The sequence below is a fragment of the Desmodus rotundus genome, chromosome 1 (assembly GCF_022682495.2).
Source record: "Desmodus rotundus isolate HL8 chromosome 1, HLdesRot8A.1, whole genome shotgun sequence".
Lineage (NCBI taxonomy): Eukaryota > Metazoa > Chordata > Mammalia > Chiroptera > Phyllostomidae > Desmodus > Desmodus rotundus.
Window position 1 is genome coordinate 16,311,950 of NC_071387.1, and position 17,088 is coordinate 16,329,037.

General features: G+C 40.4%; 1 protein-coding gene across 1 annotated transcript in view; it reads left to right on the forward strand.

Annotated features, from left to right (window-relative positions):
* TNFSF8 (TNF superfamily member 8) overlaps positions 1–5,326 on the forward strand; it is a 28,447-nt gene extending 23,121 nt beyond the window's left edge. Inside the window, exon 4 of the mRNA XM_024562347.3 lies at positions 1,431–5,326. Coding sequence (XP_024418115.1) covers positions 1,431–1,825 — 395 coding nt within the window. The 3' untranslated portion in view covers positions 1,826–5,326. The remainder of the gene's footprint in view (positions 1–1,430) is intronic.
* Positions 5,327–17,088: the final 11,762 nt, after the last annotated feature.

Genomic DNA, 17,088 nt, shown 5'->3' on the forward strand with positions numbered 1-17,088 from the left:
TAGCCTCAGCCACCTGCATTCATTCCTTTTCACTGACTACCTGGCTCCCAGAGGCATCTGTGTCCCACCCCCACCACCCCTCTCTATTCAGCCCCCTACAAGTTGCAGGCCAAGTGCATAGTGGTTTTCCCCATTCAAGGGAAGCAGGCACTTAATCTCTGCCTTAGTTCACAAGGGGAACACAAAATTGCCCTGTCCCTAGATTGACAGCTTAATGAACAAGTCAGCACAGGGCCTATTTGCATATATTGCAAGGTAAGAGCCCCCTTATAAACAAAATAATTAGAGCCACTTACACTGGGAAAGATGAGATATGGAGGGGATGGCCAAGATTCTCTGAATAGCCATTCTGCTCATATTAGAAATTCAATTTTGCAGTTAGATTAGTTTGCACTCTTCAATTGAATTGCAAGGAGGTTTAAAGGGAAGGCATAGAGGCTGTTAAAACTAACATGCCTGCTTCCCAGCTCTGAAAGGCACCCTGATGATCAGTGCTGACTTCCACTTGTTAGGGCCCGGAGAGACTTGGCTTCTGACATGAGTATGTTGGCACATAAATAATCTGGGGTGTCCAACCTTTTGGCATTTCTGGGCCACACTGGAAGAAGAGTTGTCTTGGGCCACACATTAAATACATTGCAATATGTAATCACAAAAAAATCTCATAATGTTTTAAGTAAATTTACGATTTTGTATCAGGCCACATTCACACCATCTTGGGCTGCATGCGGCCCGTGGGCCGCAGGCTGAACACCCCTGGGAGGATCTACTAACGTCCGCCTTTCTATAAACCCCAGCCTGGAAGAGCTCCTTAATGTGCATGTAAGGGGTATCTGCATTTAATATTTGGCTGCCTTTCCAAAAAGAGGAAGACATTTAAAAATTTAGATAATGAGTGGTTAAAGGATGCATCTTGTTTTGAAAGCAAACAGACTGAGATTCTCCTGGACATTTTGATGCCTAAAGTGGTTACTAAATGAACAAAAATAAATGTCCTATTTCTGATATTTTGTCAATGCCTACCAAATAGTAGTCCCCCCTTGATCAAGTATTCATTGATTGATTGGATAAACGAACATGATAGTCCAGAACTTGAGGGGAATACATCCAGGAGCTTGTGGTCTGAAAAGGCAAAGATACTGTAATAATGGAATAATATAATAATGAAGTGGAAAATAATTCTGTAGGAGGTAGATAGAGGTCCAGCACCCTGTGTGCTCTTACTCTCAGCTTTGAGCATTAGAGAAAGGCAAGAATATTAAGCAGCACCTAGAAAGACTAACACAGAAGATATTTCAGATGGTAGTAATAGCAGGCAATAGTATAGAAGACATAGGTCTTGAATGGGGAACCTTGAAAAACACTTCACATTTTTTAGCCTACTACTGCCACCTGCCCCATAATTGTTTTGTTTTTTCTTCTCTTTCCAGTGTCAAAGCATATAAACAAAACCAAGTTGTCTTGGAACAAAGATGGCATCATCCATGGAGTCAGACATCAGGATGGGAACCTGGTCATCCAGTTCCCAGGTTGGTACTTCATTATTTGCCAACTGCAGTTTTATGTGAAATGCCCAGGACATTCTATCGACCTAAAGTTGGAACTTCTCATCAACAAAGATGTCAAAAAGCAGACACTGGTGACAGTGTGTGAGTCTGGAGGGCAAACTGAAAAGATATACCAGAATCTCTCTCAGTTCCTGCTGCAGCACCTACAGGTCAACAGCACCATATCAGTCCAGGTGGACAAATTCCAGTATGTGGATACAAACACCTTTCCTCTTGAGAATGTGTTGTCCGTCTTCCTATACAGTAGTTCAGACTGAACCCTTTCTCCTGGCCTCTGTCATATAGCACTTCCTCCATCCAAACACTTGGGCAAAAAGGAAACTCTAGAACAAGACTGAAACCACAAAGGGTATTAAATAGTATGCTTCTCCTTCTGTCTTTTTGGGAAGATACAGCTCCAGGGTTAAAAAGAGAGTTTCAGATAGACAGCAGGGAAGCAATGTGGTGTGGTGGACAGAGCCCCACAAGGGAATCAGAAGGGATGGGTTTATGCCCCAACCACTAAGTCACAGTGTCACCTGGAGCTATTCCTTTCCTGTCCTTGGAACTCAGGATCCACGTCTGAAGAATGAAAGGGCTGGATTTGAATCTCTGCAAAGTCTTTTCATCTCCAAAGACCAGTCTCTCTCATCACAGATCTATGAACTAAGATTCCAGACAGTGTTCTGGAAGCCCCCAACCAAAGGGAAGGCCCTCACACCAGCATAAAACCAATGGCACTAGCATCGTCTGGCTGCATGTCACCTCCACAGAGTCAGAATTTGGAGACAACGTTCAGGGCACCTTGACAAATGGTGTGAATTGTAGGACCTGAAATGTGTAAAAAAAAAAACAACCAAAAAACCCAAACTGCCAAACTGACCATTCTGAATCTAAGAGGCTTTGTGGGCCCATTCCAGTGAAGGTGGACAATAACTCAACAGCAGATGGTTTCTAGTTTTCAGGAAAGTGCTGTGCGTTCAGTCAACTCTCAAATTGAGCGTGTAGTGGTCCAAATGATGCGGTCATTTGATCAGGGCACAGCTGCTGCCATCTCCCTCATGAGTTCGTTCTGTCCTCTGCTTCAAACACCTCTCAGAAAACCATTTCTGGGCAGGGTTTATAAGGCCCCACAAAGTTGTTGATAGACAGTGATGACCCTGAAGACAGTGAAAAGGACTCCCGAACAAAGCCAGATTTCACTCGCTACGTCAACTTTGGCAGCTGTCCATCCTCTTTAAAGGAGCATCTTATTGTTTGAAAAGGCCATTGGACTAGAAGTATAAACTTCTGAGGTTATGCTTCAGAAAGAAAAGGGACCTTTAACTCTATGCAAAAGAGTGAAGTGAAATCTGCATTTTTCTCAGGAAGGGGAAGAGGAAAGAAAAGATTAAGAATTCAGGAAAGTTTGTCAGAGGAAGATTAGAAAAGATTTAAAAGAAGAAAAAACCCAGCAGTGGTGGTATGGATGAGAGGAACTTGGGAGAACAGAAATGACTAAGAGAAAATTTTAAGTGAGTAGCTGAGCAGCACGCTCTGTTGACTCCTCCTCCATCAATGAATTATTCAGTAAAGTCTACATTTCTCTTAAACGCTTTCTGTGAGTAGATTCTTTGGGAGCAAGGAGCATTGGAAGAAGTGTTGAACTAGGCAAGCCAAGTGGTATGTGGTAAAAAACAAAGGCAGGTTTTGAGGACCCAAAGCTAGAGAATAAGGAGGCTTCTGCCATTTGAGTTATACCCTAACTCTACAGGGCAAACGAATCTTGCTTTAGACCAACTCATGCACTCTTGAAAATGTATCTGCAACCCAAGCATGTGTAAATTAAGCACATTTTTCACCATTCACATTCCAACTCCAGAACTATTCCATTTGCACTTTTCACCAACCATCCTCCAAGCAAAGGTACCTGACTTGGACATTGTGAGTGGTTCCCAATCTCAGGCTCTATCAAGCCAACAGCTGAAGACACAGGGGGCACAGCATTGAAAGGAATCTTGTAGCAAGACAAAACAGTAAGAGAGCAATCTTTAGTCAGTCACCTAATAGTTACACAGGGAGTGGACGACCTAATAGTTATACAGGGAGTGGACAACCTAGGAAGTTCGAAACTGAAGTTACTCCCCAATGGTTAACCAGCCCCCGGACATATTGTGAGCAAATGACACCATCTTTGCAAGTAAAATAAATGATTTTTGTAACTGGGAAGTAAGGATACCTGAAACATATGCCTCTTTGATAAAAACTCAACTGCTCTTCTCTACCCCCCAACACACACACACACAGAGTATACTTGTAGAACTTGTAGAAGAGCATGAATTGATGAAAAGTAACAAGTCAATGTAGACTAAATGTATTGCTTCTCTCAGGAAAATTCACACCACTGATTCATTCCCACACAAGGACAAAGCCTTAGTTAAGAGGATAGTCAGTCTGTCATCTCTGGAAAGATCTTGAGAGATCAGCTAAGCCAACATTTGAATGGAAGCCCAATATAAGCCAGGGACTTGGGGAGTCCTTCCCCATGATTAGTAGCAGCCCTAGGGTCTGAGCCCAGCCTTCTGACTCCACTACCTCCCACCAGGCTTTATGGATCCCCTTCTGCAGCCAATCTGTAATTCCTCAGGCCACATCTTCCCAGGCCTGTACTGAAGCATCCCCAGTACTCAGGGCTGTCTTCTGCTCTGCCTTGCCCCCACTGCAGTCACCCCAGGATCATCATTCTAACGTGAGACCCAGGTGGTCTGTAGATTCAGTACATGGTCAAATCTCAGGGAAAGGTCAGTGAAAGGTCAGTGTCCCATGATATAAAAGTTCTATCTCTCAGAAATTGAAGAAATATGTAAGGCTGGTATTTTTTTTCCAATAAAAAAATTAAAAACTTGTTTTAATTTGAAATTATGTGTATATGTGTGTATATGTTAATGCATATCTGTGTGTACATCTATATATCTCTATGTGTGTGCACCATACACACGTGTGTGTTATACATACATGTATGTGTGCATGTACTTTCTTTAGTAATTGTTTTAAAGGTCATCTGTGTATTCTGGGATCAGGGGAGGGAGCCTGATTCTTGCTCTGGTCATTACAAAATTTATATTCACTTATATTTATTTTTAATTATAAAAAGAATAGAAAATAATATTTCTTCCATGCCTCACCAGCCTATTTAATAACTATTAATATTTTGCTGTATCTGTCTCTGCTTCTTTTGAAAAATAAAGTAATACATATAGAGCTAAAGTCCCATTCCTCCATCCATGTCCCAACACCCTCCCCAGAGAATAGTTACTGCCTAGAAGTTTGTATGTCCCCTTCACTTCCATACATTTATACTTGTCCTCATAAAATTATATAGTAGAGTTTAGAGTGGCTTTTAAAATTTCAATAAACAATATCATACTTTATGTATTTTGTGAATTGAATGTTTTCATGTAATAGTAAGTTTCTGAGACTTATGCAGACTGATATATGTAGTTCTAGCTCATTCATTTAACTGCTATGTGCTAATATTTCATTATTTAAATATCCCACCATTTGCCATTCTTCTATGGATGAACATTTACTTTGTCTCCTGATTTTGCTGCAATAAGCACACCTTCCTGCACAGCTCCCACTGCTTGTTGCCATTTTTCTATACAACAAAAATACGCTTTAAAAACTATAAATATGATGGTTTCTCCTTTATCCAAAGAAATATGTCCGAAACACCCAGTGGACGCCTGAAACCACAGATTGTACCAAACCCTATATATACTGTTTTTTCCTATACGTATTCCAATACACACCTTTTAACTTAAAAAATAAAGTCAAACTTAAAAAAAAATTAAGGGCTTCTCTTTGACACACCGGAATTGCCAGCATCACTACCCCTGCACTTTGGGGCCATTATGAAGTAAGAGAAGGGTGACTCGAACACCAGCACTGTGATACCATGACAGTTGGTCTGATAACCTAGACGGCTATTACATGACCAATAGGCAGGGAACATGTAGGGCCTGGATCTCACGGACAAAGGGATGAGTCATGTCTCAACTGGGAGCTGCACGGCATGAGATTTCATCACAGTCCTCAGAACAGTCTGCAATTTAACACTTACGAATTGTTTATTTCTGGAACTTTCCATGTAATATTTTCAGACCACAGTTGACTGAGGGTAAGTGAAAGCATGCAAAGTGGAACCATGGTTAAGGGAGACTGCTGTAGTAGCCTGAACCTACTGAGTCAACTGTGGCTAGTGAGATTAGACCCCTCTGTGGTCACAGCTCATGAGCCAGAGCTTTGGAATCTGAACAGCTCTTTCTACCTTTCTTAAGCACTTCTCTGCTCTGTGAGCCCACTCCACACATGTCATGAGTGCCCATGTGCAGCCGGCCCCATGCCAGGTGCCAGTTGATGACCCAGTGTGATGTGTGCCATCGCTCTGCCAGGCTGCTGTAAAATCAGCCCTAGTTAACAAGTGTTTGGAACATGCCTTTCCAAAGTGTTCTGGGGCTTCCCTGGATCCAGCTCTCTTTCTGGAGAGCATATGAAAAATGCCAGGGTGCAAGAAGGACAAGCACAACCCCAGAAGAATATTTCTGCCTCAAGATGAAATGTGTTCTCTGTGGTCTGTTCCAGACCTCTTTCCCTTGACACTGCATACTGTCTCCCTGGGTGACTTAACTCCCATGGCTTCAAATGACATCTTCTTGTCAATGACTATATATAATCTAGATATCCAACCTTGATTTTCTCCTAAAACCCAGCCCTATATATTCAGTAGACTCTGGGCTCTACCCATTAGTTCTCTCTGAGACCTTGCAATGGAAGATTGGCACTCGATGTCTAGTGCAGTGACTTCTGAGGTTTGCTTTTTCTACCACGACCCAGAGAAAGAAATGTTCTCCTCTGCAAACAAGGATACATATACACGTGTACACACACCCTTAAGACTAAAGTTTTATTGCATTAAGTAAGAGTTGCCCTTACTATTTGTGACTAAGAAAAAAAATCTTGTTGTGGCCACCTGAATTGATTTCACGATGCTTTCATGAGTCACAACTCACAATTTGCAAAATACTGTCCTCATGTGACCTTCCCTACTCCAGAAGTTGGAAAACTAAAGATATACTTTCCTTATTTTCTCGAAGCTTGGGCTCTTGCAGCTGAGACAAACAAGATTTTGGGATGCTTATCCCTTCTGCTGCAAGCCCAGCTGTGGAGGCATTTGGCGTTTCTGCAGCTGCTTTTGCAGAAGTTCCCATGTTTAGATACTAGCTTAGTAAGTATGGTGAGTCCAGGCATAGGGAGAGGAGCATCCAAGCTGCTGAGATGGTCTATTGCAGATTTCCATTGGTCCTATAACTGGCAGTGGTAGCAGCTTCCTGATTGTGGTGTTCTCCTGTTCGAAACAGCAGTATGGTAGCTCCTGAGGGGGGAGCTTCCTGGTACAAGATTATTGAAGAGATACCTGAGCAGCCCAGTTCCTAGGAGAGGGGTTAGAAGTTGCTCCTGAAAGCCCAAGCTGAATTCTGTTTCCTCAGCCCTCTTGACAATTCTGTAAGCCATTTAATACCCTGTGATAAATGCCTTCCTGCTAAGCAAGCTGGGGTGAAGCCTGATCTCTGCAACTGATCCCTGATGGATAGTCTCAGCAGGTACTGAACCAACCTCACGATATCCCAACTTGTCACCATTCCCATGTTCTAAATCTCAAAGTCTACATGAGTTTTGTATCACCCTTTTTTCCTATTTCCCATCCAATCCACATCTGTTCAATTCATCCAATTCTCTGGCCCACCCACCATCATCTCACTTGCATTTACTCTCATCACCTCCTAACTCACATCCTTGATTCCTGTCTCCTCACAAATCCCATCTCCAAACAGCAATAACAACTCCCCATTGTTCTTGAGCTTGGTAGTAATAATTGTTTACCCAGGTCTCACATGTTATGCACTTTCATATCCTTGCTCATTTAATCCTCAAAACTCCCCTATAAGGTAGACATCATTATCTCCACTCAGCAGACAATGACCTCAGGACTCGGAGACACTGGGTAGCATGGCCAGCATCACCCAGCCAGTGGTTGGTAGAGCTGGGATTCAAGCCCTGGTGTGTGACCATCCACATTCCAACATTACCTGCCCAATCACTACAAATCCAGCCTTCCTAAAATTCAAGATCTCCAAACCAGCTCCCTCTCCATCTAGATCCTGCCTTTCTCTCTAGCTTCATGTCACTTCTCACCCCCAGATCACATTGAACTTCTCCCAATCCCTCAAACTTTCTGTGCTCAGCTTTGCCACCAAGTGTTTGCAGATGTTCTTCCTTCTACTTAGAATACTTGTTTCACTCATTTTTCCTGGTTACCACCTATCATGGTCTGATGTCCTCAGAGAAGTCTTCCTGACTCTGCTGGCCTCACCTAATTCCCTTCTGCCTTCTTCCATACTTGTTCCATCCTTAAGTGCATAACACTGTGCTGTCCACCCCTGGTTCTCTTCAACATCTGGACTCTTCACGTTCAGGGACCCTATCTTATTCAGCACTGGGCCCTCACGGCCCAACACAGCTCCTGGGACAAAACGGTTGTTCAGTAACTATTTCTTAAATGAGTAATCAAAGAAAATCTCTTTAAACACAGGCCACATTCTAGGGAGAATAAAGCAAATAAACCACCCCCCCCCCCTCAGGAATAAAAACTCTTTACAAAGTATGAAAGTGTAAATTGAAAACAATCTTTTTTCTTTAAATGGTTTTTCAGTACTCAGGAGAGTAAGGATGCAGACTAAAGAAAGGGGAAATTTTCAGAAAACAAAATCCACTACTGCCATCTGAGAATTTGAAAAAACTCTCATTTAGTTTATTGAACCCCTTATGATCCAGGTGTCGTATATCCTCTATATAATTCATCTCTGTTCCTACCCCTATGAGATAGCTAGATGCTATTCTATTCCTTTTGTAGGTGGGGAATGCTCACCATAGAGAATTTAAATCAAATTTTACTGCATCTTACAATCAACTGAAAGACTTCTTTAAACCCTCAGGGCACATCTCACGCCAATTAAGTTAGAATCTCTGGGGTCAGAACTCAGGCGTCAGGATGACTTTCAGCTCCCAAATTTGAAGCTAAGTTTGAGTCAGTGGTTTAAACCCTTGCTGTCCAAATGGACCAGCAGCCCAGAGTCTCACACCCACCCAGACCTATTAAAACAGAATTTCCATTTTAATAAGATCCACAAAAGACTCACAGATACCTATACCCTATGAAAGCTCACCCTGGATTCTGTTTCCTCAGCCCTCTTGACAATTCCATAAGCCATTTAATTTTTGAGGAACACTGGTTTTGATGACTTTCCCTGTGAAGTGGAGAAAACTGCACTGAATCCATTATGCTTCCCAAGCTGACTTGGGAGACAGTCTCCCCGTTCTGCTGCTGCTTATGCAAATATGAGGGTCCAGACACTACCAAGAGCATGCTCAAGTCACCATGACAGTATTCATTTGGAATTATCATCACTGAGTTTTTTAAATAGCTTTTGGCCCTTGGGAATCTTAGGCAAGATCTTGTACAAGATTGTACAAGGTACTGGCCAATATGTGGAAAGCTTGGAATATAGTCCAGAGTGGGTTATGTGTTTTCCCTACAGCCAAGGAAAGAGAGAAAACAAGTCTGGGGGAAGCAGATAGGAAAAAACAATTTGGAAACTTGAGTTTGAATCCTAGCTCAGGCAATTGCTAGCATTAGGATCTTGATAAGCCACCAACATCCTCCAAAATTACATTTCCACAGTTATAAAATGAGAAGCATAATCTGCCCCAAAGCTGTAGGGAAAACAAATACACAATAAGCTTGAAATGTATACAAATGATATTCAGCATCCTCAAAGGAGTCTGACTGCAGGAAAAGGAGCAGGAAAACAAATTGAGAGCAAATTTGAGAGGAATGAAGCTTCCACAACCTCACCAAATCCCACTGCCACCTGCCTCCTGAAAAACCAGCCACTGGAAACAACAAAGGTGAACACAAGGCCAATGCGCATGGGATGCTTTCATACTTTTGGGAAAACTGGCCTGGTTAAGCCAACTGAACATTGGGACATGGGGTATTGGGTGTCCCTTTCCTGTCTCCTCCACAGCAGCACTGGTCACTTCAGAGTGTTGGTGTTTTCAAGTATTTTTTCCACTTAGAATGGACTACTTAGGCGAGAATCTGCCTCTGAACCTCAATACCTAGGTCAGTGTCTGACACTAAGTTAACACTCAGGAAGTCTGTAGATTTCATTCGCAGCAAGACAAGAAATTACCAGCTGAGGGTGTCAGCGCAGCTAGTTGAGAACATACTGAACTGAAGTCCCCTCCACCTTCACTACCAGAAGGCAAGTGAAAACTAGCTGAGGTATTTCATCATTACATTGTCTGTGCTGGTGGTACAGATGACATCACTGCCATGACCTCTGACTCTGCCTTCTGCTCTCACACTAGTTTCATTTTAACAGCTGGCCTGATGCACTCAGCATCGGGTGCGGAGGAGTCAAAGAAAGAAAGGCCACAAGCAGTCATGGAATTGACACATCAAGACAAGGACAGAGCAAGAGATGCATAAGGAGGCTGAATTTCTACTGCCAAAGCGACATTCATACACTCAGACAGCCCTCAACTGTATCTGACCTTTACCTGTTCCTCTTTTCATTAACTAGGGTGTGTTTATTTAAGTAGTTTTATATTATATAAATCTATACAATTGCTAACACTTACTGAATGCTTGCTTACCAGGTTCCAAGCATCATTTTGAAGCTTTCAGATACTGGCCTATTCTCACTACTTTTTATGAGAAAGACTGTTATTCCCATGTTAGTAGATGAGGAAACAGCCTTAAAGAAATGCATGAGCATACAAATTGGTAGTTTCAGAACAGTCACGGAGATGTAAAGTGCCGCATAGGGAATACAGTCAATAATATTGTAACAACTATGTATGATGTCAGATGGGTACCAGATGTATTGGGGTGATCAGTTAGTAAGTTACATGATGTCCAATCACTGGTATATACACCTGAAACTAATAAAATATTGTAAATCAACTGCAATTGAAAAATAAAAAAAATTATTTTTTAAAAAGGAAATGCATATATAGGCAGAAATAATTACATGCTTATTTGTCCATTTAGAGCTGGTTAAAAAAAAGTATGTTTAAAGGAATGAAAGCAAGTGCTCAAGAGTACAGGGCCCATTTAATTTGTGATAAAATTTCTTTTTTTGTGTGCCCACCACCCAAAGTCAAGCCTTCCTCTGTCACACTATGTCTTTGACCCCCTTTATACACAAAGCAATATACAGATGATGTGTTACAGAATTATATACTTGAAACCCCAACGTCACCCCAATAAATTTAATAAAATTTTTAAAAAACAAGAGACAATAAAATTTAAAAACCAACCAAAACTTAAAAAAAAGAAAGAAACACACAAGCACGTCCAACTTTAAGTAGCTTGGAGCCAGAATATAAATGTTTGAAGTCTGACTGCACAGCCACATCCCTGAGGATCCTGCACTGCTCTGTTGTGAAGCCACCTGACGTAGAACGTGCTGCTTCCTTTGGCTACAGGGTCCTTGCCCTTCCACCTCTGCTTGGTTAACTAATCTCATTCATAAGATTTTATTATTTCTCAAGAACCATTTCCAGGCTAAGTCAGGCATCCAGCCCAGGCTTTGACGTCCTCATCTCTAAGCAGTCATCACCCTGTACTAAAATTGTGTGTTTATGTGTTTATCTCCCTTGTTAGACTGTGCACTTCATAGTAAGAACAATGTTTATATGTAGTATACTTCTTCCTCCAATGTCTACAACATAAAGTGATTCTTGCTTCCAAATGATTCTGGCATGGCCTCCCATCATTCATACCCTACTCTAGACTCTGGAAAGGACACCGCTACCTTGAGGCCATAACTCTACAAGCCCAAGCCTTCATGCTGGCTGCTTCTCCTCTTGGTTACTATCACGACTTAGCGGAAAAATCATACACTTAATGATACCCATCATTCTAGGCTGAATTCCAAATAGCCAGAAAGCATCTAATTCCCCACAGCCAGAATGACCAAGGCCTTTCCGTGACTTAGAATCTTGGTCCAACTCTTCCTGGCCCCAGAGACAGAAAGAAATGCGACCACCCCAAACCCAAAGTGCCAACTCATTTCCTGCCCAGAATTAACCACTTCCCAAAAAGAGTGACTGTGTGAATATTAAGTCCCTTCAGGGGAAAACCCCACCTCCACCTACAGGGCTGTCATCTTACCCTATGATCCCAACTTGACAGTCATCCAGCTGTCCATTATTGGTACCCTACCCAAAGTTAATATGACTCATTCTTGTCAACTACCACCTTGCTGTTCTAGGAAAATTCTTAACACACATTGGGCATTTGATGTGTATTTGTTGAATAAATGAAAGATTAAACGAATACCATCTTGCATAGTATTTTTTAATTTTACTTTTCATTCAGTTTACATTCAATATTATTTTGTATTAGTTTTAGGTGTACAACATAGTGGTTAGACAATTATCTACTTTACAAAGTGTTCTCCCAATATTTCCAGTACCCTAATATATGTATGGCACCTACCATACATATATTATTGACTATATTCCCTATAGTATACTTTACATCCTCATGACTATTTTGTAACTGCCAATTTGTACTTCTTACTCCCTTCACCTTTTTCACTCAGTTCCCCACCTCCCTCCCTTGTGGTAACATCAGTCTGTTTTCTGTGAGCATAGTACTTTATAGAGTTTATAAAACTGTTCTTTCAAGTGACAGATGAGGGAATGAAGCTGTTCAGTCAGCTGGTAAGGGGCAGAGCTGGGAGCCCCTGGTATTCTGATTTCTTGTCCAGACTATACTATATTCTGGGATCAGCAAACTACAGCCTCTGGAGCTTTTACATGTTTTGGTAAATAAAGTTTTGTTAGAACACAGCTCTGTCCACTCACTGACATACAGTCCAGAGCTGCTTTTGAACTACAATGATTACAAGGTGAGTAGCTGCGCCAGAACTCAAGAGAGGCTCTACGGCCTGCAAAGCCTGGAATATTTACTATCTGTCCCTTCATAGACAATGTTTGCCAAATCCTTTTATGTATTAATGATGACTCCATATATGTTAAGATAGACCATATTCTGCCATGTATAATGGGCACCCAAGTTTCGTGCACATTATATATGGGATTATTATACCCATGGCATGTAATCATTATACCCATGCATAATGCACATCCTTATTTTTCCCTCAAAAATTTGGGCAAAAAAACGTGCATTATACATGGCAAAATACAATATATGTTTACATACCACACACACATGCTAAATTCACCTACAAAGAAAATGATTTGGCTACTGCCTCTACCTCAACTTCTCAATATTGTCAGCTATAGGAACGGAGTGTCAATCGTGTTAGAATTGAATATAGAACATACCTGCTGGCATTTTGATGGTTGCCAGATGGGAGGGGTTGGGGGAATGGGTGAAAAAGGGAAGGAATTAAGATGTAAAATTTGTCAGTTATAAAAACAGTCACAGGGACATAAAGCACAGCATATAAAATATAGTCAATAATGTTGTAATAATTATTTATGGTGTCAGATGGGTACTAGACTTATCAGGGTGATCACTTCCTAAGATATATAAATGTCTAATCACTATGTTGTACAGCTGAAACTAACATTGCATGTCAACTCTAACTGAAAAATAAAAATAAATTTAAAAAAGAAAATGTCTGTGAGTGCTGCGTTCTATGAAAGAATGCATGAGCTTTTACCATGGTAGTATCCATCCTAACAAAAGAAGAACTAACCTCAGAGGCAAGTCCACCAAACACAGTGAGCAGGAATGGCTTTCAGTAAGAGGGGACAACAGAACCATAAAAAGCAGAATAATTTAAAATCACAATATAGCTCAGGAATGAAAGCCCTACACACCCTTATAATGACACAGTTCAGTTCAATCTTAACATCGTAGCTGACACTGAACAGCATTTCTTGCATCATCATCATCATTATTATTATTATTAAATCTTGAAGACGAGTTAGAAAAAAAGCTGTCAAAAGGTTTCAAACTCAGAAGTGTAAATTACCCTTTTAGAAAGAGTTTTTTGTTTTTTTAATAAACACACTAATAGACCTTTTTGTTATATAAAACAAAGATTGAGTTCTAAATGAAAGAATTTTTGAGGTGTGAGGATTTGAATTTCTTTATAATAATGAAAAAGGTTTTAAGCGGAATTTTTTTTCTAAAATATGAATTTAGAATGTACTGCTCCAGGAAAATTACTGTTTGCTCTTAGATGCGTATGTTTGTTTGTTTGTTTGTTTTCAATCAGCTAGTCCAGGGAGTTTAGAAACAGTGAGTAGATGGATGGTATCTGAAGAGATGTGAAAATGTAGCTTTCATTTTCACTAGTAAAGGAGACTTAATGAATTCTAGGAGAACTATGGAGCCTTATATGTGGCTATTTTCCAGAATAAATTATCCAGTGTTCCAGAAATATGCTATCAGACATGGGGTTATATTCAAATATTGTGACAAAGCCAACATGGTGGGTGGTGGAATAGTGTAAGTGTCCAATAAAGACAGGGTATCATTATTAGTCCTCTTTGAATGATATGGTAGTTACTTATGAAATATTTTTTGATTTGAACAGAAGCTGAAATTGTTAACTGCACAGAAACTTCATTCCTTTAATATGAACTTTTCCCCTTTCTTTCCTTTTGACTCAAACTGGCTTCATTCAACACCCTACCTCACCTGCCTCTTTCTCCCTTGCATGTCCACTCCCTTAATCATTAAACCTCCAGGACAAGGTGGTTCTTGTCAGTATCAAATAATCTTAGGAACAAAGTCTCAGGTCTATTGACCCAAAGACAGAATTTCAGTCAAACTAGAGATACTATCTAGGCCTCAGCTATGTTCCAGCTTCAGACCCAGAAAAGCGGAACAACCCCCACCAACAACACACCCTTGCAAAACCAGGCAGTGCACCACCATGGCTGACATCAGGATCAGACACACTGATCAACTGCCCCTTACCTGAGTTCCAACCAATCAATAGAGGTCATGACCCTAATCACAATCCTAACTCCCTTAGTCCCCTATGTAACCCACGCCCTAGAAACCATCAGGGAGCCAGATTTTGGAGTAATAGCTCACTTGTGACTCTGAGTTTGGCACCATTTCCTTAAATCAACCTTTGCTGCAAACTCCTCTTGGTGTTTGGGCTTTGATGTGTGCAGGCAAACAAGCCCCTTTAGTTCCGTTACAAAAATCACCTTCATATATTGAATTTTTCCTTTTAGTTCCATCTATTTTCCAACTGAAAATATTCTGTTCAAATATTCATTAAATGAGCTATATACACTTATATTTCCAAAATAATTAACCCAAGACTCCTTTTAAATAAAAGATTAGCAATAACAGCATTCTGTTTGAGAAAGCATATAGGACAAAGAAAAATTGTAAAAGACTGAAGTTCAGTGAGAGTACTGACTAGCTCATGAATTCAGATTATTTTAAGCTTTTGTTGTCTCAGAGACTTTTTACAATCCTGAAAGTTGTAGGAAATTGATAGCAAAAAAATTCTTTTTCATAAAAATGAAAGTTGTGCCCCATGCAATGCAACTGATTATTATTTTGTGGATATTGAACAGTTTTGCTAGTTTTCTATATTTGTAAGTCCCTCCCCCACCAGAGAGGGTCTATTGGCATCTTCAAAGAACAATCTTTGGTAAACATTGTTCCGTCTATACCCTTTTATGCAATTGTTAACAATACTTACTATCTACCTATCTATCTACCTACCTATTTACCTACCTACATATATATACACACATATACACATACATATGTGTATGTCTCATATGCCTATATGCTTATATATGTAGGCATATGAGATATATATAAGCGCACTAGTGATTGCAATACAGGTTTACAGTATTCTGGTGTTCCCACTATTTTTAAATCATATTTTTGTCAAAAAAATACTACTATAGTATTTTAATCTAAATATTGAAATACAGAAGAAAGCTAAATGCTGCATTAAAAAGGCACTACTATCCTCATTTTATTGACATAGAGACACTGAGAATCAGAGAAGGGGATAATGCGGGGAAAGGGGGGAGGGTTTTCAGGAACAACTATAAAGGACACAGGGACAACACCAAGGGGGGGGGTGAAATCAAGGGAGGGAGGTGGGGATGGCTGGGGGTGGGTAGTGGTGGGGGGTAAATGCAGACAACTGTAATTTTTTTTTAAAAAAGAGAGAGAGAATCAGAGAGGAAAATCACCGAGCTAATAAATAAATAGAAAAACCAAGACTTCAACCCAGGTTTCAGCAACCAAATTAGTTTTCATTCTAAACCACATTTCTTTCTCTGAATACTTAAAGAAGTTAAATCTCCCCATAATAGAGACATATCCATTATCGTCAAAATGGCAAAACTTCAAAAAGGATCAGGCTCATGGTATTTCAGAAATACACGTAAAAAATACTGAACTATCAAAATTATCATTTTGCTATTCTACTGCAAATAGTGAAAATGACTAGCACAAAGTAAATGCAAAAAAAGTACAAAACTCATATGTGTGTTTGTAGAACTTAAAAGGGAATTTGGAAAATGTTATATATATTCAAAACTTCCTGATAAAAGTATAAAATGATATATTAAAAAGCCCAACAAATGCAATAATATCAGCTAATAATAACAGCTAACAAGTGCCACAGATTAGTCTGAGTGCTTTTTACCCTAGTGACTCTTTTATTTTTTTTACAAATTATTCATTTTATTTTTAGACAGAGGAGAAGGGACGGAAAAAGACAGGGAGAGAAACATCAATGTGTGGCTGCCTCTCATGCCCCCTACTGGGGACCTGGCCTGCAACCCAGGCATGTACCCTGCCTGGGAATCAAACCAGTGACCCTGTAGTTCACAGACCAGCACTCAATCCACTTAGCCACACCAGCCAAGGCCCAAATGTCTCTTTTAATCTTCACAGGTATACTATGAGGTTGGTCCTATTGATATCTACAATTTAAAGATACAGAAATGTGGCCTGGAGAGGCTAATTTACAGCAGGGCCTGTCTTGAGAATGTCTTGCTAAGGGATAGAACTCCTGTGATAACTGCAGGATTTGACTTTGGAGAACCCCACCCTTGGCCCGGCAGGGAAGAAGGGGATCCAGAAGAGAAATTAGCTGTGCAAACATGGTGGTGCTGAGGAGAAGCCCAGGCCTTCAAGGAGGAAGGGTCCAAAGCATGGTTAAGACACAGTAGGAAGAGAGAGGAGAATAAAAGGTAATTGAGATGAGGTCACAGGTGGTCTAGGAAGAATAGGGAAGCATGCTTAAATGGTTTGTGAAAATCATACCTTAAAAATACCTTGCCTTAACAGATTTTTAAAAATTCCTTGAGAAAGAGATTTGTTTTATTTAAAAATACTAAAACTAGTGCATCAAAAAGTAAAAGTATCCCCTGACATAACTGTTAAAATTTGGGGGGCAGG